The sequence below is a fragment of the Alnus glutinosa genome, chromosome 9, assembly GCF_958979055.1.
Source record: "Alnus glutinosa chromosome 9, dhAlnGlut1.1, whole genome shotgun sequence".
Lineage (NCBI taxonomy): Eukaryota > Viridiplantae > Streptophyta > Magnoliopsida > Fagales > Betulaceae > Alnus > Alnus glutinosa.
In genome coordinates this window covers 21,550,775-21,577,866 of record NC_084894.1, presented here as the reverse complement: position 1 = coordinate 21,577,866, position 27,092 = coordinate 21,550,775, and the positions used below count along the sequence as shown (strand labels likewise).

Sequence of the window (27,092 nt, the reverse complement as noted above, 5' to 3'; positions counted from 1 at the left end):
AACGCCCTAGCGAGCAGTTGAATCGCTCTTATGCACGATTTGTCTTTCATAGCAAGCGTGAGAGGTTGCTTTGATTCTGTTTCTCTCTCTCTCTCTCTCTCACACTCGGTCTCACATTGAGTAATACTTTGGAGGGAGAAAAAGAAAAACGAGAAGGAAAAGGAGGAGGCTTCAGCTGAGCTCCACAAATCTGGTAATTCAGATTTTTTGGTTTATTTACTGCAAAGATTGATTTTTTATTCGGATTATTTGATGTCTAGTTTCTCATATTTTCTCTGCTTTGTTTGGTTGCTGAGAAAATTCATTGACGGTGAAGGGTTTTGTGTTAAACCCTTATCGTTTTCGTTAATCTGGACGTAAATTGTGCAGAACATTTACTTTGTCCGATGCAATCAGTTGATTGGTTGAGTTGAATTAGAACAACAAGGAAAAGACAGATTCGATTTTTTTTTATTCGGTTTTCTTTGACTTTTTCTAGTGTTTGGTAGAGTTAGGGCTTCAATATCATATGTACCAATTTGCATGATCAGATTGTGATATCCTAGGTTATGTTGCATTATTTCAGGTGAAACCACTGAAAAGATCCGATTTTTTTTTTGTTCGATTTCTTCAGGAGTACTCTCATTCTCGCTGAGTATCAATGGGAAAAGGAGCGCAAGACTATGGAAAAGGAGAGAAATTTGATGGAAAAGGAGAGAAATTTGAAGCGGGATCTTCGAACGAAGAGACATTTCCTGCGTGGGCAAAAGAGGTTCACGAGTGCGAGGAGAAGTACCAAGTGAACAGCAAATATGGATTATCATTGGAAGAAGTAGAAAAGCGGCGGCAGCGCTACGGTTGCAATGAATTGGAGAAGCACGAGGGCACATCAATTTTTAAGCTGATATTGGACCAGTTGAATGACACTCTAGTGAGAATTCTGTTAGTTGCGGCAGTTGTATCATTTGTGTTGGCTTGGTATGATGGCGAAGAAGGCGGTGAAATGGAGATTACAGCATTTGTGGAGCCGCTTGTAATTTTCTTGATCTTGATTGTCAATGCCATTGTGGGAATCTGGCAAGAGAGCAATGCAGAGAAAGCATTGGAAGCTTTGAAGGAAATTCAATCGCAGCAAGCCACAGTGATCAGAGATGGTAAACGGGCTGCTAATTTGCCCTCGAAGGAACTTGTTCCGGGTGATATTGTGGAGTTAAAGGTTGGTGATAAGGTACCGGCAGACATGCGGGTTTTGAGTTTGGTAAGCTCAACAGTTAGGATTGAGCAGGGATCGTTGACGGGTGAGAGTGAAGCGGTGAGCAAGACTGTTAAGGTTGTACCTGAAAATTCGGATATTCAGGGCAAGAAATGTATGGTTTTTGCAGGGACGACTGTGGTGAATGGAAATTGTATCTGCTTGGTTACTGAGACGGGTATGAATACGGAGATAGGGAAGGTGCATTCACAAATTCATGAAGCATCGCAGAGCGAGGAAGATACACCATTGAAGAAGAAGTTAAATGAGTTTGGGGAGGCTCTAACGGCAATTATTGGAGTGGTATGTGCTGTGGTTTGGCTTATTAATGTGAAGTACTTTCTCACTTGGGAATATGTTGATGGGTGGCCGAGAAATTTTAAGTTCTCGTTTGAGAAGTGTACGTATTACTTTGAGATTGCAGTGGCATTGGCAGTTGCTGCCATTCCGGAAGGTTTGCCAGCAGTTATCACGACATGCTTGGCACTAGGAACACGAAAGATGGCTCAAAAGAATGCACTTGTAAGGAAGTTGCCAAGTGTTGAGACTCTAGGTTGTACAACTGTGATTTGTTCTGATAAAACGGGCACTTTGACTACCAATCAGATGTCAGTGGCGAAGCTTGTGGCTGTTGGTTCTAGGCCTGGTACACTCCGACCTTTTGATGTGGAGGGGACTAAATATGATCCTTTTGAGGGACAAATACAAGGCTGGCCAGTGGGTCGAATGGATGCCAACCTTCAAATGATCGCAAAGGTGTGTGCTGTGTGCAATGATGCAAGTGTTGAACAATCTGGGAATCATTATGTTGCAAATGGAATGCCCACCGAGGCTGCATTGAAGGTGAAATGAGAACCTTAACTACTTTTTTTTTTCTCCGGTTATACTGGTAAAATATGGATTTCTATGTTTAAAGTAGTAGAATGTTTTATCTGCTCAATGATCCTAGGGCTTGCATGAAGCAAGGGGAAAAATGAGATGCTAAGACCTGAGTTGTTGTGGTGGTCAAAACCTCCTTACTATCAGTTCAGTGATTAGCGTCAGAATCCAATCCTTTTAGACAGCAGGAGCACCTAACACTGCTTTACTCTAGTTGTGCTTCTTGTTTGTCACTATATTACATAGTACAATTGTACTGTCAAGTGTTTTCTATAAAGCACTATATTGGTTAAGGATCAATGTTTACTACAACCTGTTGTTCTGAAGTCACTGCACAAACCTTAGCTAGTGCCTGGACAATGTTTACAGAATGCTTGGGATATAAGTTCCTTATCTTTGCAGTTTCTTTGTCTTTTCAGGTGCTGGTTGAGAAGATGGGACTCCCTGAAGGTTTTGATGCTGGTTCTTCTTTGGGTCATGGTGATCCACTACGTATGTGCCTGATATTTGAATAATTTATTATTTCATTTTTCGTTACTCTGTTTGTGACATGCTTTTGAAAGCTTTTTAATTTTTTCATGAAAGGTTGTTCTCAACTATGGAATGAAAAGGAGCATCGGATTGCAACTCTAGAGTTTGACCGTGATCGTAAATCGATGGGTGTTATTGTGAATTCCAGATCAGGGAAGAAGTCTTTGCTAGTAAAGGTACATTCCCCAATCTCTTTCAGAGTTGTAGTTATATTTGGAGCTTTATACCCCTTTAATTTATAATAGGCCTTTTTGCAAGGCATATTGTGGAAATGGTTTTGGAAATTTGCCACCACTCCTATAACGCCCCACGATAATTATACTGTTTTATAATTACCACGTGGCGTACTGCTATTTCTTTTATTGAAAACTCGCAGTGAAAATTGCATAATGCTGTTCCTTTCACTCGAGTGGTAGGCCTTTTTGCATGCCGGAGAAGGCAAGTTAGTAGGCTTTAGTTTGGCGTAGTATGGAAGATGATACCGTCCTGCCTTATGTGGTTTCATTGGAGGAAAAAAAATGATCAGAACTTTAAGGGCCGTGAGCGGACATTGGTGGAATTAAAGGCTTTTTTCTTTAAGACACTTTACCATTGGGCTGCTGTCTTTGATTTTAATGTTTCTAGCTTTCAAGTTTTTCTAGATCTTTTCTCTTTTTCTAGTTAGGTGTTTCTCTTGTATACATCCTGTATACTTGGGTTGTGCCTTTGCGCTTTTTAATGAACTTGTGATTACTTATAAAGAAAAATAAGACTATTAGGGAATTCATGGGCTCATATCATATGATAAAACGTCATTGCATGCTATTCTACTGTGTAAATATTAAAACATATTTCATGTATAATAACTTTTCTGCTTTTGAAGTGGGTTTACTTACAATACTTTCTTAGTCCCTTTTAAAACCCTTTAACGTTTCGCTCCAACATTTGCAATTTATCCCATAGTTGGGACTCACAAAACCCTAAACCCTAGTCTACATTGATCACTTCTAACACCCCCCCCCCCCCCCCCCCCCCCCCCCCGCCCGGCGGGTGGGAATGCGGTGAAGAAAATAAGTTTTTTATTCACTTTTGATGTTTTAAGAAGCTTTTCACGCACGTTTAAAAACGAGTTTGATTGATCGAAATGTGGCGGCTCACATTAGATTGCACGTCGAATCTCAACTACTCATACGCTTGAAACCCAGTTCGATTGAATGGAGTTTGACTGACCAAATCTTGGGAGTCCATCTTCACCTACTGCTCCATGGGGCATTGTCATGTGGAGATGCCATTCTTGATCAATTTGACTTATTCTTTGATCGGTCAAAATCACCCAGATCCAACTACAACGGTTCTATCTCACCTACCCATCCATGTGATCCTGCCACGTCAAGATGCCATTTTCGATTGATCAAACCCCAACCTCAATCGATCAAACTTGCACAAATCTGAATTATTTAAAGGATTTTTGTCCAAATTTAATGCCTTATTGATCAAGAGCCTACAAGCCCATTGTGCCCCTCCATTTACATCACAACTTCTCTACATTCATTATATTATTTGTACTTCTTTAAAATTTATTTACTTATAAAAAAAATATGTTCAGAATTTTCTCACGCAGGGTGCTACAACTCCTGCTGCCCTAGAAGCAGAAGAATTGGTCCCTGTGGGTAACAAATAAATCCATGCGGTTTCAAATGCACTTATAAATCCTTGTGGTATGCCTTTGTAACAAAATGATCATTCCGTACAAATTTCAGCCATTTTTTCCGGTAGTCCTTATGAAATTACAAATTTATCTTAAAATAAAAAGTTGTTAAAAACTTTTTTTTTTTAAAAAAAAAAAGAAAGAAAAAGAAGAAGAAAAAAGGTTTGGGTTGGGGTAGTCGGCCAACCTAGAATCACTGGGGTGGCCGACCACCCCCATGGCTATAGGGGTGGTTCAGTCACTTTTATAATCGACCAGAGGCGGTGATCGACTACCCTAGCCTTAACATTTATTTTTATTTTTTATTTTTTATTTTTATAAGTTTTTAGTTGAGTGTAATTTGTAGTTTCATAAGGACTATATCGGAAAATAGCCAAAATTTGTACGGAGGGATCATTTTGTTATAGAGCATACTACAAGGATTTATAAGTTCATTTTGAAACCACATGGAGTTATTTGTTACAATGTCAAACCATAGGGACCAATTTAGCAATTTTCTCTAAATTTTAACTAACCAAGAAAAAGTAACAATTTGAACTTATGCGATATGATATGTTTGCCACAGTTAAATTAAACTTAAGAAAGATATTAGGCATATTGGTTCTAAAAGCAAATATTGGAGAGAAGTTACCTGGTTATTTTACTGCTATCTTGCACCACTGAAATGGTCTGGCAGCACCACTTTTGGTATTCTAAATAGAGTGTACAAGCAAGGACATCTTTTAGGTTGAACACCATCTAATGTCTTTTTAGTTTGTACTTTGTATAAATATCTGATCTGTTATCTCTTTACAAATGTTTCTTGTTTTCCTATTAAAGCATAGTGTAATACTTGGATCAGGTGTAGGATGACTTGAGATTTCTAGGTATTCAATATTGGTCAACTAAATAATAAAGAAATTTCTGAAAGAGAGGTAGTACTGGAAGAAAACTTTGAGGCGGCTTTATTCCCTTGGCCTTTTGTTAAAATTACAGATATAAATCTCATCTATTGGATGACTTAAATTTATTAAATCAGGGACAGATTGGAGAGCCAAATGCCAATCACATTTAATTTCACTGATGCTGATGCTTTGTGTTAATCTTGAGCTTTGTACGCACTTGCTGTTTTGTCTTCATTTTCGTGTATGAAAATCATTTCTGGAATTGATACTATCGCGATGTGACTTATTAAGGAGAGCTGTTGCCTGATTTTCTTTTCCCTATTCTGTCTCCCAGCATATTCCTGTTCTTTTTATTTTTTTTGCCAGCAAATCATGTTATGCTCTCTCTGAAGCTCCTTATCACTTCTTGGATTAATTATCTAGATAAGTAGTTTTCCTTGTTCAACACATGCTGTTTGGGTTCCTCTTTATTGATTTTTAATTTTTTTTAATTTGAACCATCTTGCCAGATGATTGTTCTTGGTGTTTTATGAGTTTGTCTTTTTTTATTTTTTTATTTTATAAAATTAATTTTATGAGTGTATGAGTTTGTCTTTTTATTTTTTATATTATTCTTCTTATATGGTACCATCAAAATCATTAATTGAAGTCTAAGATGTGCCCTTTACTGGTGTTGTCATGCTACTTGTCCTATTCTTCTGCTCACTGTTGTTTGTTGGATATTTTTAACTTTATTGAACACTGCTCAATGTTGCAGGGTGCAGTGGAAAATGTATTGGAAAGAAGCTCATTCATGCAGCTGCTTGATGGTTCTGTTGTTGAATTGGACCAACATTCAAGGGATCTTATCTTAGAGCGCCTTCGTGAAATGTCAACAAGTGCATTGCGTTGTTTGGGTTTTGCATACAAAGATGAACTTTTGGAGTTTGAGACTTATAACGGCGATGAAGACCATCCAGCACATCAACTTTTACTTGATCCATCCAACTATTCTTTAATTGAGAATAAACTTATTTTTGTTGGCTTGGTTGGGCTAAGGGTAAGTTGTCTCAACGTCTATGGTTTGTTGTATGGTGTAAAAGTTTTGTCTGTTTCTTTTCTATTCATTTTTGCTAATAATAATTTCAATGATTCTTATTAACTTCCACCCTATTGTTAAAGGATCCTCCTCGGAGAGAGGTTCGTCAAGCAATTGAGGACTGCAAAGCTGCTGGAATTCGTGTTATGGTTATTACTGGAGACAACAAGAATACAGCTGAAGCTATTTGCCATGAAATAGGTGTTTTGGGGCCTGGTGATAATATTAGCTCAAAAAGTATAACAGGAAGAGAATTTATGGATCATCCTGATCAGAAAAATCATCTTAGACAAAGTGGAGGACTTCTGTTCTCTAGGGCTGAACCAAGACATAAACAGGAGATAGTTAGGTTGCTCAAAGAAGATGGTGAAGTGGTTGCAATGACTGGGGATGGAGTCAATGATGCACCTGCTTTAAAATTGGCTGATATTGGGATTGCAATGGGCATTTCCGGGACTGAGGTACTCTTTAAAGTTTCCTCTTCTTTTCGTTTCTTTGATATCTCTATGTTGGAATTTTTCAGATGGAGTCATAAAGTGGGTGTATGTTTCTATAAATGGCTATACTATGAAACTGTGGTGTATACCTTGGTTAGGTATGCACGATGTCGCTATCTAGTAAAACCATCCAGAGTTCTTTTGTTTCTTATTTTCATTGGAAATGCTGTGCAAATGCATTTATTTATTAGGTGGGACTGATCATTTGTTTGTTCATCAGTTAACTTGCTTACTGTTGCAACAGTGTGCAAGTACATATGCCATGTGCATGGCTATTCAGTATGAAGACCTACTTATATGTTCATGCCTTAAAAGGCTCGTGGTGAAATATCAGTCGCTTTCTATGTGTTTGTACATCATTGAGCTGGTGGCGAATCTTATTGTGCCACCTGCTATTTTTGTGACCATATCAAAATCAAAGAAATGTCTAACTTAGCTGCTATGTTTTTGTTTTCGCTGTTACTCCTGATCCCCTGCACTCATTGTAGGTTGCCAAAGAAGCTTCTGACATGGTGTTAGCAGATGATAATTTTAGCACTATAGTTGCTGCTGTAGGCGAAGGCAGATCTATTTACAACAATATGAAGGCTTTTATCAGGTTTGTTCTCCATTTAAGCAAGTTCACAGATATAACAGGCTTAATACTCAGTAAGTGACTGCAGATCTTGGTGATAGAAGATGTTTTTCAGTCAATTCCTGACTAGGAATTTCTTGTTCGAGAGGCTTAAGCACAAAACTTTATCTTTATCCATGTTGGTAATATTTCTTTTGTTTTGTGTGAGTTTATGTTGGGGAAGGGACTGTTGGAAAGTGGTCAAAGCCCTAGACTTTACGTACCAAGACCTAGGTACCCTAGTTGATGAATATCTTGTTTGATTGACGGCTGTTATACACCACCCACGGAATCTTTTGGATGGTAAGCCCTAGAGACCTCAAAAAGTCTGATAGTTGCCTGCTCCTTTTGTTGGGGTGGCGGTGGTATTTAAAATTTTGAAAACTGTGGTAGTTGCCTTGTCTTTAATGTGCCATATCATGAAAAAATGAGCAAGTATAGTGGACGCAGTATTTACTGTTTAGTATAAATTTGAAATGTGTGAGCATGCAACTTGTGTGAGGGTAACTGACTGATAGTTACATCATGGAAGTCTCATTGACAATGAAATTGAATCCATGAGTTCATAATGTTTTCAAAATTGTTGCATATTTGCCTAACATATACTGGAGTTGTTTAGTGGTTTGACTTCATTCTCATACCACCATCATTCACTAGCCAGAACCATGCCAAAGTTGGATCCAACTTCGATTGAATTTGTCCACTGAAGACTTTTGTCAAATTCTATTTGGTTTGTGTTTATGTAACCCATTTCTTAAACATGAACTGTTTCGTCTTCCCTCCCTCCCCATATATTACTGCAGGTACATGATTTCCTCAAATATTGGTGAGGTGGCCTCTATATTTATGACAGCTGCCTTGGGTATTCCAGAAGGCATGATTCCTGTTCAACTTCTCTGGGTCAATCTTGTTACTGATGGACCCCCAGCGACAGCTTTGGGATTCAATCCTCCCGACAAAGATATAATGACAAAGCCCCCTAGAAGAAGTGACGACTCATTGATCACTGCGTGGATTTTATTCCGCTATCTGGTATTTCAATTACATGCATTTTCCCAACTGAACTTTTGTTATTCCTATTCTTGTCCCGAATAGGATTTGGATTTATGTGGAATTAACTCAAAAAACTGAACTGCATACCTAAACCTGTACAGGTGATCGGGCTCTATGTTGGGATTGCAACAGTTGGGGTGTTTATCATATGGTACACGCATCACTCATTCATGGGCATTGACTTGAGCAGAGATGGTCATAGTCTTGTGTCCTACTCTCAACTTGCTAACTGGGGTCAGTGCCCTTCATGGGAGGGATTTTCAGTGTCGCCGTTCACGGCTGGGGAACGGGTGTTTGAATTTGATTCAAATCCATGTGATTACTTCCATTCTGGCAAAATCAAAGCTTCAACTCTCTCCCTTTCCGTCTTGGTTGCCATAGAGATGTTCAATTCCCTTAATGCTCTCTCTGAGGATGGGAGCCTATTGACAATGCCTCCATGGGTCAACCCATGGCTCCTTCTGGCCATGTCTGTGTCGTTTGGCCTTCACTTCTTAATCCTTTATGTGCCATTTCTGGCTCAAGTCTTCGGCATCGTTCCTCTCAGTCTGAACGAATGGCTTTTGGTGTTGGCCGTTGCTCTTCCGGTGATTCTAATTGATGAGGTGCTCAAGTTTGTTGGGAGGCGTACAAGTGGATTGCGGACTTCTAGTGCAATAAAATCTTCAAAGCACAAGGCAGAGTAAGCACCGCAAAAAGACCTTAATTGGGTCCGTCGTCCCACCTATAACCCTCATCCTTTTAAATTGGCTAGGGTTGGCCTGGACCTGATATTTAATTGGATTATTTAAACGGACTTGTACTACCTTTGAAGTAGAAATTTCTCAGACAAAATTATTAGATCTTACGTTATGTTTTCCATGCATGAATTGTTCTGGTGCCTGTAAGCCCAAATAGAGTAGTTGTCTTTGTTGTTTGGATTGCTTTTTCCGAAAACAAAGATTAGAACATTTCCAGCAAATTAGACAAATTATCGGATTGTTGTTTCCGAAAACAAAGATTAGAGTATTTCTAGACAAATTATTCATATTAGTCAAATTTGATTATTATTGTTATTTTTTTTGGTAACTTTATAAAAGGGCATCGAATTATACGTTGTTTTGAGATAATGGTACTGAATTAACAAATGTTTTAAACTGGGGTATCGATATTTTTAAACATCTCACTTAAAAGGTATTCAAAATTTTTAGACTAGGGTATCGACGTTTTTAAACGTCTCACTTAAAGGTATTTGGTTAGAATTTACAGAATATTTTTAAATGAAACGTTTGAAAATATGGATACCCTAATTTGAGACGTTTTTTAGTTCAATACCTTTATCTCAAAATGAATACGTTTTTGTGAAGTTATTTTTTATTTTTAGTATTTATAATTTGTCCTGCCGAACATTTTGTCTATTCACATTATAAAAGTTTTTTTTATTAGTATCGTTTCTTTCTTTCTTTAACTCTTTCCCGCACAATAATATTTTACAAAAATATAGATGCTACACATGCACCCCTTATTCCCATCTCATCCTCCATTTTCATTAAATAAATTGATTTTAATGAAAAAGTAGTCTCATGTCACATCAGAGACTACTTTTTTATTAAAATCAATTTATTTAATGAAAAGAGGGGAATGAAGGGGGGATGAAGGGATGTTTTTTAGCATTTCCCGTGGACAATTGTCCGCTTGAGGCCCCATTGTTCCAACAAGCTGCCTACATACCATAATTACTAAGGGTCCGTTTGGGTTTGCGATTTCAAAAAGTGCGATTTAAAATAACGATTTTAAAATGTGCGATTTGAAAAAAGTGATTTTTAAAAACGCAGTTAAGCGTTTGGCAAAATCACAGTTTAGCCTTTAAAATCGCGAATTTACCTTTTAAAATTCTGCGTTTTCAAAAAAGCACCATCTTATCTGCGATTTGCAAAAGCAGATTTTCTGCGTTTTCAAATCGCAATTTTTAAAAACGCAGTTCCCAAACGATCTATGTTCTGCGATTTGGTTTAAAATTGCACTTATTGTCTACGAAATCGCAATCCCAAACGCACCCTAAATATTATTATATCATTTTGGTTAGTGGAGACGCTGAAGGGAATTACTTCGGGCTTAACAATTTGAAAAAAATATTTGATAAGATGTTACTGCGCTCATCAAATTTAATGAATATTTATTCACTAATTAAATTTGATGAATACTATTCACTGCAAAATGTATGATTTCTATTTTTTAGTAAAATAATAATATTTAAATAAAAATAGTAAAAAGCTAAATAAAAGGTAAATGAAAAGAAAATTGACTCAACCGAATTCCAATGCATCTGGTATGGTTTCAATGACGGAACAGATCTAGGTAAATTTCAGAGAGAGGTACAGAACCCATGGATTGAAGAAGCTAACAAAACTTAACTTTTCCATTAAATCTTTTAATGTTGCAATTCAGAGGTGGAATTACAAGGAAAGCCAACTACCACAACTAGAACAAAATAATAATAAAAAAAAACCCTAAAACAAAGCTACCCATCCAAGTTTTCTTGACAGCAAGACTTTTCACAGCATAAACCCTAACCCCCGAACCCGTACAGAGTCCTGCCCTGCCTCTTGAGCGCGTAGACGACGTCCATGGCCGTCACGGTCTTCCTCCTAGCGTGCTCCGTGTAGGTCACAGCATCGCGAATCACGTTCTCCAGGAAGATCTTGAGGACGCCACGTGTCTCCTCGTAGATCAGACCGCTGATCCGCTTCACACCGCCCCTGCGAGCCAATCGGCGAATCGCCGGCTTGGTGATTCCCTGGATGTTGTCACGCAGGACCTTACGGTGCCGTTTCGCTCCCCCCTTCCCCAATCCCTTCCCTCCCTTTCCACGCCCCGACATTTTCAATCACCTTAAAATCACACAGAACAAAAGCTAAAACCCAAAGAAATTAGAGAGACCCCCAAACCATCCAAAGGTTTTATAGCCAGCGACAAATGCCTGAATTGGGGATTCTTCGGTCAAGTCTGTGAATAAAGAGCGAGACTGTGCGATTGTGGGGTGCTATGAGTCGTTGATAAATTTGAAAGGGACGGTTGAGATGTGAAGTTGACTATGTGGTGCGGATCGATGACGTGGCCGGATGAGTGGTATTTTCGAGGAGGTTTACAAATTGGATTGAACCGGAATTTACAGAGTAAAAAAAGTAGTGCTTGACTGTCAGAAGCCCTTATTCTTCAAATTTTGAAGAATTATAAAATTATCTTACTCTATTTTTTATTTTATTTTAAATGCTTTCCTGATCTTTCATATATTTATTTTTCTCTTTTTAAGCTTAGTAAAGAAACTCTTCCTACTCTCATCTCTCTTCAAAAGCTCGAATCTTTTAATGGACTATAGAGTATTTTCCAAAAGTGATTCTTTAAATTACAAATGTATGACTGTTATTCAAAATTTGAAGAATTTGATGTGAATGCTTTTAAGGTACTGTTTTTATTATTTTTTAATAAACGTGTTCGGGTACGCTTTTTAAATTCAAATTCTATTAAAGTTTTATTTAATTTTTTTAATTTTATCTCAAGTTCTTTAAGGTCTAAACCATCAAAGTATAATTTTAAAAAATAAATTTTTTCGGTATTCGTGATTTTAAATATAGTAAAAAATAGTAGAATATAATAACAATTTTAAAATGTGCGATTTGAAAAAGTGATTTTTAAAAACGCAATTTTAAGGGTGCATTTGGGATTGCTATTTCGTAAACAAAAAGTGCGACTTTAAACTAAATCGTAAAAAATTGCTTTTTGAAAAATGCGATTTCGTTTGGGAATAGTATTTTTTAAAAAATACGATTTAAAAATACAAAAAACTGTTTTTTTTCAAATCGTAGACAATAGAGTACTTTTATGAAAACGTATAATTTTAAAGGCTAACCTGCGATTTTAAATGTCAAATTACGATTTTGCCAAACACTTGTCAATGTAAAAAAAATTAGGCTTCCATCCATGAGCAAGCCATTTCCTTTGCTCCGGGTGATGGGCCAAGTGATCCTTATAGATGTTGTGTAGTCCTTTCCCGGTCAACGGTATAGGGGTTTTTCTGTCCCGATCTTTCACTCACAGGTTTCTCTTTCTGTCAAAGAGTATACCAAGGTTGAAGACTACGGGGAAAGGTTTGGCAAGTTTCCACTTGTCAGAGGAGAGAAGCGGGGAATCCAAATTTGATGTGAACCCGCAGGATGAAATCCCCTTTTGAACCCACAAACAAATTGAAATCTACCCAAGAAAGCCAAGAATCAAGTCCAAAGAATCTAGACCCGTTGAAATCTTGTTTCAAGAACTTAGATTTGGTGAGAACGCCACAAAGGGTTTGCCTTTGATAAGTTCTTAGTTCAATCAAGAACAAGTAGAGAAAACTAAAAAGTTTTCTATGAAGAACAAAACTTCATTCACAATCAACTTGTCTAGCATATGCGGCTACAAGTCTTTTTAAAATCTCTCCATGAAACCCTAACCTTACTAAGGCCTACATCAATTAAAAGACGTGGGCTGAACATCTTCAAGCCCAAAATATCCTAAACTACACTTCTATAGCTAATAAAAGAAGTCCACTTAATAAAACAAATAGGCCTAAAGGCCTACAACCATAGAAAAATAAAAATAGGCCCATATGCCTATACTTAGTGAAATAAAGAGTTTGCAAGAAACCACTAGGCTATGCCGCCTCCATCTGTTGCTTGTATCACATGAATTAAAGTTGGTTCTTCTTCTTTCAAGCCCATCTTGAATGTTGGAGTCTTGCTTCGATAAATTTGCAAACTCGGCCCAAGTGAATTGTACCAATCCTTGCATTGCCTCCTTGATCTTCTTCTCCCTTGACTTTGTGATTGGCCCATCTGGAACTTGTAAGGGATCTTTAAGATTCGGCCTACCATGGGGCCCATCATTCCCCCTCTCCTCAAAAGGATTCGACCTCGAATCGTCACTTGTATTATAGGGAGAAAGATCAAAACATTGAAAGTAGCAGAGACATTATACTCACCGGGAAGATCCACTTTATAAGCATTATCATTAATTTTCTCAAGGATTTGGAAAGGTCCATCGCCGCGAGGATGTAATTTAGTCATTCTATGGGCTGAGAATCGTTCTTTGCGCATGTGAACCCAAACCCAATCGCCTGGTTCAAAGATGACACGCCTTCGCCCTTTATTGGCTTGGGAAGCAAACTTTTCATTCTTCTGCGCAATTTGAAGTCGCTCCCTCTCATGAATTGACTTCACCAATTCGGCCTTCCTGTGTCCATCCAAACTACTCCTTCGTGATAAAGCATCAGCAACAATGTTCTCCTTACCTTGCTTGTAACGGATGACATAGGGAAAGGTCTCAATGTATTCAATCCATCTAGCATGTCGCTTATTTAATTTACCTTGGCTCTTGAGATGCTTTAATGATTCATGATCGGTGTGGATCACAAATTCCTTAGGCCAAAGGTAGTGCTGCCACGTCTCTAAAGCGCGAACAAGAGCATAAAGTTCTTTGTCATAAGTGGGGTAATTCAAGGCCGCCCCACTTAGCTTCTCATTGAAGAAGGCTATGGGCCGCCTATCTTGCTTTAAAACGGCTCCAATTCCTATTCCTGAGGCATCACATTCAATCTCAAAAGTTTTGTTAAAGTCAGGTAATACTAACACAGGTGTAGAACATAACCTTTCTTTGATAGTAGCAAATGCATTTGCTTGATCACTCCCCCAATGAAATCTAACATTCTTTTTAATTATTTCAGTGAGTGGTGCAACAATGGTGCTAAAATCCTTAACAAAACGCCTATAAAAGCTAGCTAAACCATGAAAGCTTCTTACCTCAGTGATGCTTTTAGGCGTTGGCCACTCCTTGATAGCCTTTACTTTTTCTTCATCCACCTCAATACCTTTTGTACTAACAACATAACCAAGAAAAACAACTTTTTCCATGCAAAAGGTACATTTCTTAAAATTAGCATACAACTTTTCACATCTCAACACATCTAACACACATCTTAAATGCTCAATATGTTCATCTAAGTCCGTGCTGTACACTAAGATATCATCAAAGTACACGACTACAAATTTGCCTATGAACGCACGTAATACATGGTTCATTAATCTCATGAAAGTACTAGGCGCATTTGTAAGTCCAAATGGCATAACCAACCATTCATAAAGTCCATGTTTAGTCTTAAAAGCAGTTTTCCATTCATCTCCCTCTTTCATTCTAATTTGATGATATCCACTTTTAAGATCTATTTTACTGAAAATACATGAGCCATGCAATTCATCAAGCATATCATTTAATCTAGGAATGGGATGACGGTACTTTACCGTAATATTGTTGACCGCTCTGCAATCAATGCACATCCTCCAAGTCCCATCCTTCTTTGGCACTAGTAGCACTGGTACTGCACATGGGCTCATGCTCTCCCTCACGTACCCCTTGCTCAACAAATCTTCAACTTGCCTTTGAAGTTCCTTGGTCTCCTCCGGATTACTCCTATAAGCTGGTCAGTTTGGAATAACTGCTCCGGGTATGAAATCAATTTGGTGCTCAATGCCTCTAATGGGTGGCAACCCACTCGGCATCTCCTTCGGAAATACATCATCAAACTCCTGCAACAAAGAAAGAGCCAAACTAGAAAGAGATTGGTTAGTTTCATCAAGATTAAGATTAAGATAAGATTCTTTGTAAACAAGAAAAATCATAGGCTGATCTGCTAAGAAGGCCCTCTTAACCTCACTCTCCTTTGCATAAAAACTCATCTTTGCCTTCCCTTTTCTCTCTGCAAGTCCTATTTCTTTTTTCTCTCGTGGCTCCACTCTCTTTTCTTTATTCTCAAGCACCTCTCTATTTTCTTTTTCACTCTTTCTTTTTTGCTCAATCTCACTTTTCAGCTTCAGTTGGTCCTCATAGACCTGTTTTGGGGTTAAAGGAGCAAGCTTGAATGTTTTTCCATCCTTCACAAAGTTGTACCTGTTTGTAAACCCATCATGAATCACCCTCCTATCATACTGCCATGGCCTCCCCAACAAAATATGGCCAGCATGCATAGGAACTACATCACAAAGCACCTCATCACTATACCTCCCAATGGTAAAAGCCACCAAAACTTGCTTATTGACCTTGACCTCCCCACATTCATTCAACCATTGCAACTTATAAGGTTTAGGATGCTTCAATAAGGGTAAGCTCAACTTTTCAACTAGGGTGGTACTAGCTACATTGGTGCAACTTCCCCCGTCTATAATCATACTACACACCTTGTTGTTTACATAACATCTGGTATGAAATATGTTCTCTCTCTGTTGCTCCATATCATCTATCTTAATTTGCGTATTGAGAGCACGCCTGGCAACAAGAGACTCACCTTCTACGGGGTATTCCACTCCATCTTCATCACTAGCATTAACCAACTCGGGCATCTCATCACTATCATCTCCACTATCAGTCATCACCTCCCCATTGTCTCGCAGAACCATCACTCGCTTGTTTGGACATTGAGACGCAATGTGCCCTGAACCCAAACACTTAAAACATTTAATATCTCTATTCCTTGAAGGTTGGAAATCAACCTTGGGTTTGTTCTTGCTAGTTCCCTCATCTTTTCCCTTAGGTGGTTCGGCCTTCCCCTTTACTATAGCTTGATCATTTCTATCCCACTTTGGTTTCCAAGGAGTGCTAGAAACTGAAGTATACCTTGCTGTCCCCTTTCTCTTTAATTGCCTCTCCACCTTCATAGCCATGTGCACCATATCTTCTACCTCCACATAATGTTGCAACTCAACTACATTGGCTATGTCCCTATTCAAACCACTTAAAAATCTGGCCATTGTGGCCTCCCGATCCTCCTCTACATTGGCCCGAATCATAGCCACCTCCATCTCCTTATGGTAATCTTCTACACTCCTTGACCCTTGTGTAAGGTTTTGTAATTTTTGGTAGAGGTCTCTATAGTAGTGGCTAGGTACAAATCTTCGCCTCATGAGAGCTTTCAACTCACCCCATGTTTCTATAGGTCTCTCATGATTCCTTCTCCTATTGGTCATTAATTGATCCCACCAAATAATTGCATAATCAGTGAACTCAATTACTGCCAACTTCACCTTCTTCTCTTTTGAATAATTGTGACAATCAAAAATCAACTCTATTTTCTTCTCCCACTCTAAATAGGCTTCAGGGTCAGTCCTACCTTGAAAAGATGGTATTTTCATTTTGATGCTCCCAAGGTTCCTATCTACCTCATCTCGACCCCTTGGATTTCTCCCATGTCCTCTTCCATGCCTACCTCCTCTAGGTCTGTCAACTCCGCCCCTTCCAACTTCAGATGCTATGTCTTCCTCATCATCATCATCTCCTTCGTTTTCAAACTCATTTTCAATGCTAGGCGCACGTCTCCTCCTATCTTACCCACCTTGCAGATTTCTAATGACTACCTCTTGCTGATCCATCCTATTCTTCACCTCCTCCAACACCAAATTCAACTGTTCAAACTGTTGTTGCATGGCCCGCAATACAAAGAATGAATTATCCACCTCCTCCTTAGGTGTTGAGTCACTCTTATGAGACTTCAATGCACTACAAAACAAAAAATATGTTAGTGGTAAAAACCTCACACACTCCCTTACGTGTTTACACTCAAATATTGTCACTCCACTCGTGTTTCCACTCTTTTAGTCTTTCACTTCACCTGTTTTCCCTTTCAAGTTCTTTAAGAACTAGTTGAACTAAATCAAGACATCACCTTGTATTATTCCAACCAGCAACAGATTCCAGAAACAAGAAAGGAAAAAAATGACACGGATCTAAAAGAATTTGTACGAGGAAAGAACAATTAGGACACAAGATACTAAAGATGATACACTTGATCCCTTTGAAGATAAAGATCAATCAACACCAAATCACTTCAATTTTCGGATTGCAAAGTATATCAAATAGCTATTTTTTTTTTTTTTAAATTTCTTTCTTCTTCTTCTTTTTTTTTTTTCTTTTTTTTTTTTTGAAATTTGAAAAATTACATATATGGAAGTTAAAGCAAGGATTCAAATCTGAAAAATTTAAGCAGAGATTCGCAAAAGCAATCAAGAATGGAATTCAAATCTGACAATTTCAGATCTGAAAAAATTAAAGCAAAGACTGGTGTAATTAATTAAAGAATTCACAAATCTGAATTCCTGAATCAAGTACACGAGTAACCAATTGTGAAAATCACAGATCTGAATTCTAACACGATTTTTTTTTTTTTTTTTTTTTCCGAACAGAAACACGAAATTAATAAGAATGAAGAAAGGAATGCAAGAACTAAAAAAAAAAAAAAAGGAAAAGAAGAAAAAGAAAAGAAAAAGGATAAATAAGACCTGATTTGGAGCCTGAGCTTTGATACCAAATGATGTGAACCCGCAGGATGAAATCCCCTTTTGAACCCACAAACAAATTGAAATCTACCCAAGAAAGCCAAGAATCAAGTCCAAAGAATCTAGACCCGTTGAAATCTTGTTTCAAGAACCTAGATTTGGTGAGAACGCCACAAAGGGTTTGCCTTTGATAAGTTCTTAGTTCAATCAAGAACAAGTAGAGAAAACTAAAAAGTTTTCTATGAAGAACAAAACTTCATTCACAATCAACTTGTCTAGCATATGCGGCTACAAGTCTTTTTAAAACCTCTCCATGAAACCCTAACCTTACTAAGGCCTACATCAATTAAAAGACATGGGCTGAACATCTTCAAGCCCAAAATATCCTAAACTACACTTCTATAGCTAATAAAAGAAGTTCACTTAATAAAACAAATAGGCCTAAAGGCCTACAACCATAGAAACATAAAAATAGGCCCACATGCCTATACTTAGTGAAATAAAAAGTTTGCAAGAAACCACTAGGCTATGCCGCCCCCATCTGTTGCTTGTATCACATGAATTAAAGTTGGTTCTTCTTCTTTCAAGCCCATCTTGAATGTTGGAGTCTTGCTTCGATAAATTTGCAAACTCGGCCCAAGTGAATTGTACCAATCCTTGCATTGCCTCCTTGATCTTCTTCTCCCTTGACTTTGTGATTGGCCCATCTGGAACTTGTAAGGGATCTTTAAGATTCGGCCTACCATGGGGCCCATCAAGATTGGTTTGGAAGATGTGGCAGATCTGCGTGCAAAGGCATCTAAATGCCTGGTGGGCAGACTGGGGGTCCCGAAACGAGTTAACAAGGAAGTTTTCAAAGCTCTTCTTACTCGTATATGGAGGACAGAGGGTGACATATTTTTTAAGGAGCTTAATGAAAATCCATGGTTGTTTGAGTTTGAGGATGACAAAGATCGCAAACTGCGATATTTGTCAATGTAAAAAGTTTAGGCTTCCATCCATGAGCAAGCCATTTCCTTTGCTCCGGGTGATGGGCCAAATGATCCTTATAGCCGTTGTGTAGTCCTCTCCCGGTCAACGGTGTAGGGGATTTTCTCTTTATTGCGATCTTTGTCATCCTCGAACTCAAACAACCATAGATTTTCAATGACAAAGATCTTTCACTCACAGGTTTCTCTTTATTGCGATCTTTGTCATCTTCAGAACAAACTTGCAGTCTTTTTTGTTTTGGATAATTACCTCCTCGTCTTGACCTAGCACCTCATATCCTCTCTTCTCAGGAAGCACCCATGATTTCAACTCCTTCACCCTCCGAAGAGGTGCTTCTCTCGCAATCTGTTTGCATTTTCGGTGACTCCCAATTGGGATAGAGAGAGTCCCCTCTGACGAGGGTAAGGTCATAGCTTCCAGAATAGCAGGTTGTGAATTGTCCAAAATCTCCTTAGGATTATCCTTTATAGACGAAATCCTATTTGCATTACTAGTGTGGGCTCCGTGACCTTCCACTGGGCCATCCACCTGGGTAGGGTTTCTAAAGCTTTGTTTGGGCCTATAGACTGGGCCACTACTAGCCGAAGCCAGCTCCCTTTCAAGCTGCCCAGTTATCCCCTTCGAATCTCCGTGTCCCGTGTTTTTTTTTTTTTTTTTTTATCTCGAGATCTTGCGTTAAAAGGAAAATGATCCCCCTTAACCTTTGGATCCGCCAATCCATTAATATCAGAGATTCGTGGCCCCGAAGAAACTCCTTTTCTTTCAGGACTCCCGCCATAATGGTCGTAACGGTCCCCTTGTTGGCACAATGCCGAGGAATTCGGAGCCAAAGAATCCGGAGCAGACTTCTTTCCCTTTGGGACGTTACCAGAATGGGAATGGTTTCCTTTTCAGCCTCCCCGCACACCCCGTTGTCTTCCGTCGTTCGCAGTCAAAAAATCTGAGAGGATGTCCGACTGGCCTCCTTCTGGTTTATCAAGACCTTGTGAAAGGTAGGCCACCCTGATCCACGAGCCCCAACCCCACATGCCTTCCTTGTGATTTGCTCTCTTTGACGATGGAATCGGGCATCCCTCATGCTCGTGGAGTATTCTTCCACATTTGAAGCAAAATGCCGTAAGCTTTTCATACTTAAATGGCACCCAGCATGATTCCCTTTCAACAAAGAGAGCATGCCCACGTTCAAGTGGTTTGTACAGATCCAACACCACTTGAATTCTCAAATATTGACCCTATCCTAAATCACCATCCGCCACCTCCACCTCCTAAACCGGACCAAGGGATTCTCCAATCTTCGTCCCCACTCCTCTATTCATGCACTCGAGTGGCATATCATGCACTTGAAGCCAGATCGGGCTATAATGTAATTTCATCTAGGATGGGGGCTTTTGGCCTTCAATTGCTTCGATGATGAGGATCATTCTATTGTAAGACCACTACCTACCCTCAAGAACTTTATTGCGATCTTTGTCATCTTCGAACTCAAACAACCATAGATTTTCATTAAGCTCTTTAAAAAATATGTCACCCCCTATCCTCCATATACGAGTAAGAAAAGCTTTGAAAGCTTCTTTGTTAACTTGTTTCGGGACCCTCAATCTACCCGCTAGGCATTTAGATGCCTTTGCGCGCAGATCCGGCACATCTTCCAAACCAATATGGATTCCCCGCTTCTTTCCTCCGACAAGTGAAAACTTGCCAAACCTTTCCCTGTAGTCTTCAACAATGGTATACTCTTTGACAGAAAGAGAAACCTGTAAGTGAAAGATCGGGACAAAAAAACCCCTACACCGTTGACCGGGAGAGGACTACACGACGGCTATAAGGATCACCTGGCCCATCACCCGGAGCAAAGGAAACGGCTTGCTCATGGATGGAAGCCTAATTTTTTTACATTGACAAGTATCATAGTATTGCCTAATTTTGCCAAACACTTAACTACGTTATTGCAAGGAAGTGGTGACACATGCATGTCATTGCCGAACTGTCCAAGCACCTTCTTTAGGGTCAACAAGGAGGTTTCTATCCCGTTGTCAGCAGGAATTACATGATTGGAGCTCATCAAAATTTGGGGATGTGAGTAGGCGAATTAAATTACTCACTAGCTGATTGGAAAAACTTCAACGGAGGGAAACAGGAGGTTTGGCTGCACAAATTGATCAGCTTCAGAAGGAAATTAATGCATTGCTAGAGATGGAAGATATCAAGTGGAAGCAGGAAGCAAAGCTGAATTGGTGTACAAGTGGAGACAAGAAGACTAAGTTCTATCATGCTTGGGCATCGCAAAGACGAAAGTCTAACATTATAAAGCAAATCGAAGACTCTGCTAGTAACTTAGGGCTAGTTTGGCAAGCCATTCCCACGACTTTCTCATTGCCTTTTTTCTTGTCATGAACAGTAACATGTCAGGCCAGCATTAGAATCGAAGTCTTTCAACATCAGAACCAAATCTTGCACAATATTTTCTCTTTGACTCGCCTGTTGCCTTTCAGTCTTCAACTTCACTTTTTGGTATTTTTTTTTTATTTTTTTTCTTCTTCCATTTTTCGTTGCAATATTTTCTCTTTGACTCAGTATTGACGCGCTTGTTGCCTTTCAGTCTTCAACTTAACTTTTTGGTATTTTTTTTTTCTTCTTCCATTTTTTCGTCGATTCCATGAGTTGCTTCACTTTTTTGGATGTAAGGTTGAGCCATGCCTTCACGCCCTTCACCATGGTCCATAATACCCTCGCATTTCTCTCTCTCTAGACGGTGGCATGCTCGGCATATCTCCCCTCATCTCTCTCATCACATCTTCTCCAGTAGGTGGCCGATGGTAGTCTTGACCTAAGTTCAGCTCCCGCGCCATGCACAGAGGTACGACCAAGGGTCAGAAGATCAAACCCCATCAAGAAGCGACTACCTTGCCGTGCAATCGCAAGCTACACAGGGCCAATGACTCGATCACGGAGTAAGGTTAGATCCTTAGTTACGTGTATGGGGTTTGTAGGAAATACAGGGAACAATAGTCATTACCATGGATTAACACCTCTAGGTGCTATAAGAATACAAATCAGAATTACCACAAGTGCTATGCATAGTGCCCGTAGGGCTTTGAGTTCCAAATATAACCCACGATCGTTTGCAACTTTAGAACACAGTTCTCTTTCCAACCGCATATTCTTTGCCCGCAATTTCGGTATCAGTTGTCGGCTGTGTGCATCAACTTCTTGTTGGTCAACCCATTCAAAGAACTTACAGTGGGTTCCGACCCTAAAATTTGGGCAACCATAATACCTTCTGCCTTGGTTTGTCTCTGTCTACGATGTTTTCATGTAGGACGTCAGGCCACAAAAGCAAGTGCATGTCGAACCTTGGACGTGAGCGGAGGAGGATGTTGAAATCTCCGACATCTACAAAAAATACTAATAAAAATAAAGAAACAAAAAACATAGATGTTAGACAAAGGATGAGGATAATATTAAAAGATAATATGTTAATTTTTTTTTTCCTCATATAAAAACATTCCTTAATAATATGCTAATGTTTTTTTTTTTTTTTTCTTTCTTTTTCTTTTATGTATAAATGTATACGAACCCTAAGCCTGATTGACTGATTGTTGATACATCTATCTAAGAGATTGTCATTAGTAGGTGTATCAATGGCAATAACTATTGTTCCCTATATTATAATTTCTAAGGGACAAACTAGGTCAAGAAACAAATGGCAAAATTATGCTAATGTTTTTTTGAGCATTTCTGAGGGTTTATTATTATTATTATTTTCTTATGTATAAATGTATATAAACCAAAAATTTTAATCTTTGGTTATTTGGGTTCACGTGAGCTTGCTGTGACAATTTGGTTTAGTTAAATTGAAGTGTTTGTAGTTGGGTCTGTTTTGTTTGGTAGCTGTTATGCTTTATCTGATGTTTTTAGTTGGCTAAACTGTCACACCCATAATACAATATGTACGAACTATAAAAATTGCTTCAAATGACAGTCTTGCATTCATTTCACAAGGAAAAAGACACTGAGAGCAACTAATTCCAACCAGCAATAACTACCTTCATTGAAACTGTCATCGTCATCACGTAGCAACAACAAAAAACACAAAATGTTTGCAATTTGTTCATATAGACCAAAGATACAAGCAATCAAAACAAGTTCCTTTTTCTTCTAGTTTTCTGCAACAAATTTTTATTTTTATTTTTTCAGAGTTCTCAACACAGCATGATAGTTCAGCCAATGGGCAATCTTAAAGAGATTGCCATTATTAGGTGTATCCATGGCAATGACTATTGTTCCCTCTATTTCCTCTGTATCCACACAATGCATAAACAAAACACAAACCCCATACACGTAATTAGGGATCTAACCTTACTCCGTGATCGAGTCACTGGCCCTGTATATCTTGCGATTGCATGGCGAGGTAGCCGCTTCTTGACGGGGGTTGATCTTTTGACCCTTGGCCGTGCCTTTGTGCATGGCGCGGGAGCTGAACTTGGGTCAAGATTGCCATCGGCCACCTACTGGAAAAGATGTGACGAGAGATATGAGGGGAGATATGCCGAGCTTGCCACCGTCTAGAGAGAGAGAGAAATGCGAAGGTATTATGGACCATGGTGAAGGGTGTGAAGGCATGGCTCAGCCTTACGTCCAAAAAAGTGAAGCAGCTCATGGAATCGACGAAAAACATAAGAAAAAAAGAAAAAGAAAAAAGAAAGTGAAGTTGAGACTGAAAGGCAACATGTGCGTCAATACTGAGTCAGAGAGAAAATATTGCGACAAAAAACGGAAGAAGAAAAAAAATAAAAAAAATACCAAAAAGTGAAGTTGATGACTGAAAGGCAACATGTGAGTCAGAGAGAAAATATTGTGCAGGATTCGATTCTGATGCTGGCCTGACTTGTTACTGTTCATGACAAGATAAAAGGCAATGAGAAAGTCATGGGAATGGCTTGCCAAACTAGCCCTTATGCTCCCAACCAGTGGAGATTGCTAAGGCTTTTGTCAACCACTTTAAACATGTGTATCGCTCAGTGGCTACAAGGGGACAACATGTATGTTTTGCAGAGGTCCAGCCGTGAGTTACACAGGAAATGAACATGGGGCTAACCAGAACTTTTACTCCTGGTGAAGTGGATAGAGCCCTTGCTCAGATGCCTACCTTCAAGGCACCATGTGCGGATGGTTTTGGAGTTAATTTCTTTACTCATCATTGGGAGACCATTGGGGATTCAGTAAGGGGGCAGTTTTGGATTTTTTCAACAATGATAATTTTGACCCAGCTATCAATGTTACTTTCATAGCATTGATTCCTAAGGTAAGTCCTGCCTCTTCTGTGCATGAATTCCGCCCTAAAAGTTTATGCAATGTGGTGTATAAGTTGATTTCCAAGGTGTTGCCAAATTGTTTAAAAGTGGTGCTACCTACGGTAGTCTCTAAATACTAGAGTGCTTTTGTGCCTGGAAGACTTATCTCTAATAATACCTTGGTTTCGTACAAAGCCCTTCACATTATGGCCAATCGGATGAAAGGTAGAAAGGGATATATGGCAATCAAGATGGATATAAGTAAGGCATATGATCGGGTGTAATTGAGCTTTTTGGAGGGGATGATGAAGCTATTGGGATTTGCGGATAGGTGGGTTTCAATGGTGATGAAATGTGTCTCCACTGTTTCCTACTCTATCCTGGTGAATGGAGTACCAACCGAAACTATTTTGCGTACAAGAGGGATTAGGTAAGGGGACCCGTTTTCCCTTTACTTGTTTCTTTTATGCGTAGAATGCCTTAGTTCTATGCTAGTGAATGCTGAAAGAGATGGAAAGATTTCGGGGATCCCGATTGCGGCCAATGGTTTCAGGTTGAGCCATTTGTTCTTCGCCGACGATAGCTTACTTTTTTGTAGGGCTAACTTTCTAGAATGGGATCGTTTGCTTACTGTATTACAGAGGTATGAGTTGGCTTCGGGTCAACAACTCAACACTGCAAAAACTTTTTTCTTCAGTGAGAATACGGGCATGGCATTTCGGGAGCTTATAGGGAGTGCAGTGGGGGAGACGACTATTTAGGGGTATGAAAAATATCTTGGCTTACCCACTATGGTTGGAAAGGCCAAGTTTGCAACTTTTGCAGGAATTATGGGAAGGGTGCAAGCTTGGTTGGATGGGTGGAAGGAGAAGCTGCTTTCACAAGCCAGTAGAGAGATCCTGATCAAAGCAGTGATCCAATCTATTCCTACTTATAGTATGTTAGTTTTCCTTTTTCCTAAGGCTCTGTGTAAAAAACTTAACTCCCTTTGTAGAGGTTCTGGTGGGGATTGAAATCCTCAACAAAATTGGCGGAAGGGATGAGTTGGGAAATGTTGAGAAGGTCAAAATAAATAGGGGGTATGGGGTTCTGAGACATTGAGTTGTTTAATATGGCCATGTTGGCGAAGCAGGGGTGGAGGATTATCCAGCAGCCTGATTCCATGTTGGCAACGGTTCTAAAAGAAAAATACTTCTGTGAGGCTTCCTTCCTAACAGCAGCTATTGGTCACAATCCCTCTTATGCCTGGCGTAGTATCCTAAATGCGAGGGGAGTCTTGGAGCGGGGCTTGATGTGGCGGGTTGGAAATGGTGAAAGTATTCGGGTATGGGATGACAAATGGCTCAAAGGTATGCCTACATGCAAGATCCAAACTCCTTTCTTGGCTGGGGATCTAAACATGAGGGTATGTGATCTAATTGACCCTCACTCGGGTTGGTAGAAGGTGCGTTTGATACAAGATATGTTTTCCAGTGAAGATGCAAAGGCAATTTGCAACTTGGCCCTAAGTCCACTAAGGACTCTCGATAAACTCGTTTGGCGGGGGGACTTCCAATGGATGCTTTTCAATCAGAAGCGCCTATCACCAGGAGATGATGGCTCGGGCACAAGAATGTAGAGAGAGCTCATATGCAACATGGGTTAATAGCGCAAGACCTGGTTTGTCTTGTGTGTGAAATTGTTGTTGAAACTCCATGGCATATGATCTAGGCATGTCCTGCTTCGGTGGTTGTGTGGCATGAGTGCTCTAGGCGGGTGCAGAAGCTTTCCTTACAGGAAGATGATGGGTTGAGGTGGTTTTCCCAGATTAGGGAACGGCTAACCGGGGATGATTTAATTGAAGCGGTGATTATTGCTAGACTGTTGTGGCTTCGCCGGAATGCTTTTGTGTTTGTAGGGGAGGTTTTCACTCCCACCCAAACGGTGCAAGCTGCGTAGGTTATGCTGTTGGATTTCAAGTTGGCAAATATGAGGGAACCCTGGGCTTCAACAACTGAGGAGCTTACTGATAAGTGGATGGCTCCATCGAATGACTGTCTTAAGATGATCTGGGATACTGCTTTGGGTTCATCTCCACCGCTGATGGGAGTGGGGCTGTACTGAGAGACGAGCAAGGGAGGGTCCGGGCGGCTCTAGCAATGGGGTTCCCCAATATCTCCGACCCTATAGTGGCTGAGGCTATGGCCTTATGGAAGGCAGCTACTTTTTGCTCGGAGTTAGGTTTTACTCGAGTTGAATTTGAGGGGGACGCTTTGCAGGTTGTGCAAGCTTTGCATAGTGATTAACCATGGGATAGAATTGCCCACCGGTTGGAGGATGTTCGCACAATCTTACAAGACATTCCTTTCCATCAAGTCCAGTATGCTCGAAGAGATGCGAATAAGGTTGCCCATGTGTTAGCTAAGTTGCTTGTTTCACAATCTAAATGACTTAGTGTGGCTTGATGAATGCCCTTCATCAATCCTCCACCTTGTAATAGCCGATCACGACTCTTTTCAATGATTAAATGAAAATCTCATTTTATATAAAAAAAAAAAAAAAAAACAAAAAAAAACCGTTCATTTCTTGTAGACCAAAAATAACTCTTCTATCTCTCTAGCTCGTATTTACTATTTAGTATATGTTTTCGGCCGGGTCTCACCCATTAAAGGGTCAAGTAACTGAATGGATCCGGATTCAATGGATCCAAGGGCTTGTTTGACAAAGACATGTACAGAACAGAGTAGTGGGATTTATTAGTTTTGAAATTAGTAAAAAGTGATGATGTGATATAAAATAAAAAGAATTTGTATAAAAAAGTGAAAAAGTTTTGTATTATAGTGAATTTTTTTGTTTGGATAATAATAAAAAATTATTGATGTGATATACAAAGTGAAAAAAGTGGAAATATTTTGATGTTGATTAATAGTAGAAAATATAAAAAAAAGTAAAAAAAAAAGTACATAAACAATGTTGTTATGTAATGTTGCTTGACAAACAAACCCCAAGTTTTGGTCCAACCCAAACTCTCAAGTCCTTGA

The 27,092-nt window shown here is 39.3% G+C and overlaps 2 protein-coding genes across 3 annotated transcripts; one reads left to right on the top strand and one right to left on the bottom strand.

Moving 5' to 3' along the window:
* LOC133878098 (calcium-transporting ATPase 1, endoplasmic reticulum-type-like) lies at nucleotides 1-9,318 on the top strand. 2 transcript variants are annotated; one of them, XM_062316594.1, is made up of 9 exons: nucleotides 1-193; nucleotides 614-2,074; nucleotides 2,530-2,602; nucleotides 2,696-2,817; nucleotides 5,970-6,251; nucleotides 6,374-6,751; nucleotides 7,276-7,385; nucleotides 8,204-8,432; nucleotides 8,555-9,318. In XM_062316594.1, exons 2-9 carry the CDS (start codon nucleotides 641-643, stop codon nucleotides 9,137-9,139), a joined length of 3,213 nt encoding a protein of 1,070 aa, XP_062172578.1. In that variant the 5' UTR covers nucleotides 1-193; nucleotides 614-640; the 3' UTR covers nucleotides 9,140-9,318. The 2 variants fall into 2 exon arrangements, with proteins under 2 accessions (XP_062172578.1, XP_062172579.1); XM_062316595.1 differs by having other exon boundaries at nucleotides 566-2,074.
* Nucleotides 9,319-10,823: 1,505 nt separating this feature from the next.
* On the bottom strand, nucleotides 10,824-11,387 carry LOC133877986 (histone H4). The gene has a single exon (XM_062316463.1). It carries the CDS (start codon nucleotides 11,311-11,313, stop codon nucleotides 11,002-11,004), a length of 312 nt encoding a protein of 103 aa, XP_062172447.1. The 5' UTR covers nucleotides 11,314-11,387; the 3' UTR covers nucleotides 10,824-11,001.
* Between the last annotated feature and the right edge of the window lie 15,705 nt (nucleotides 11,388-27,092).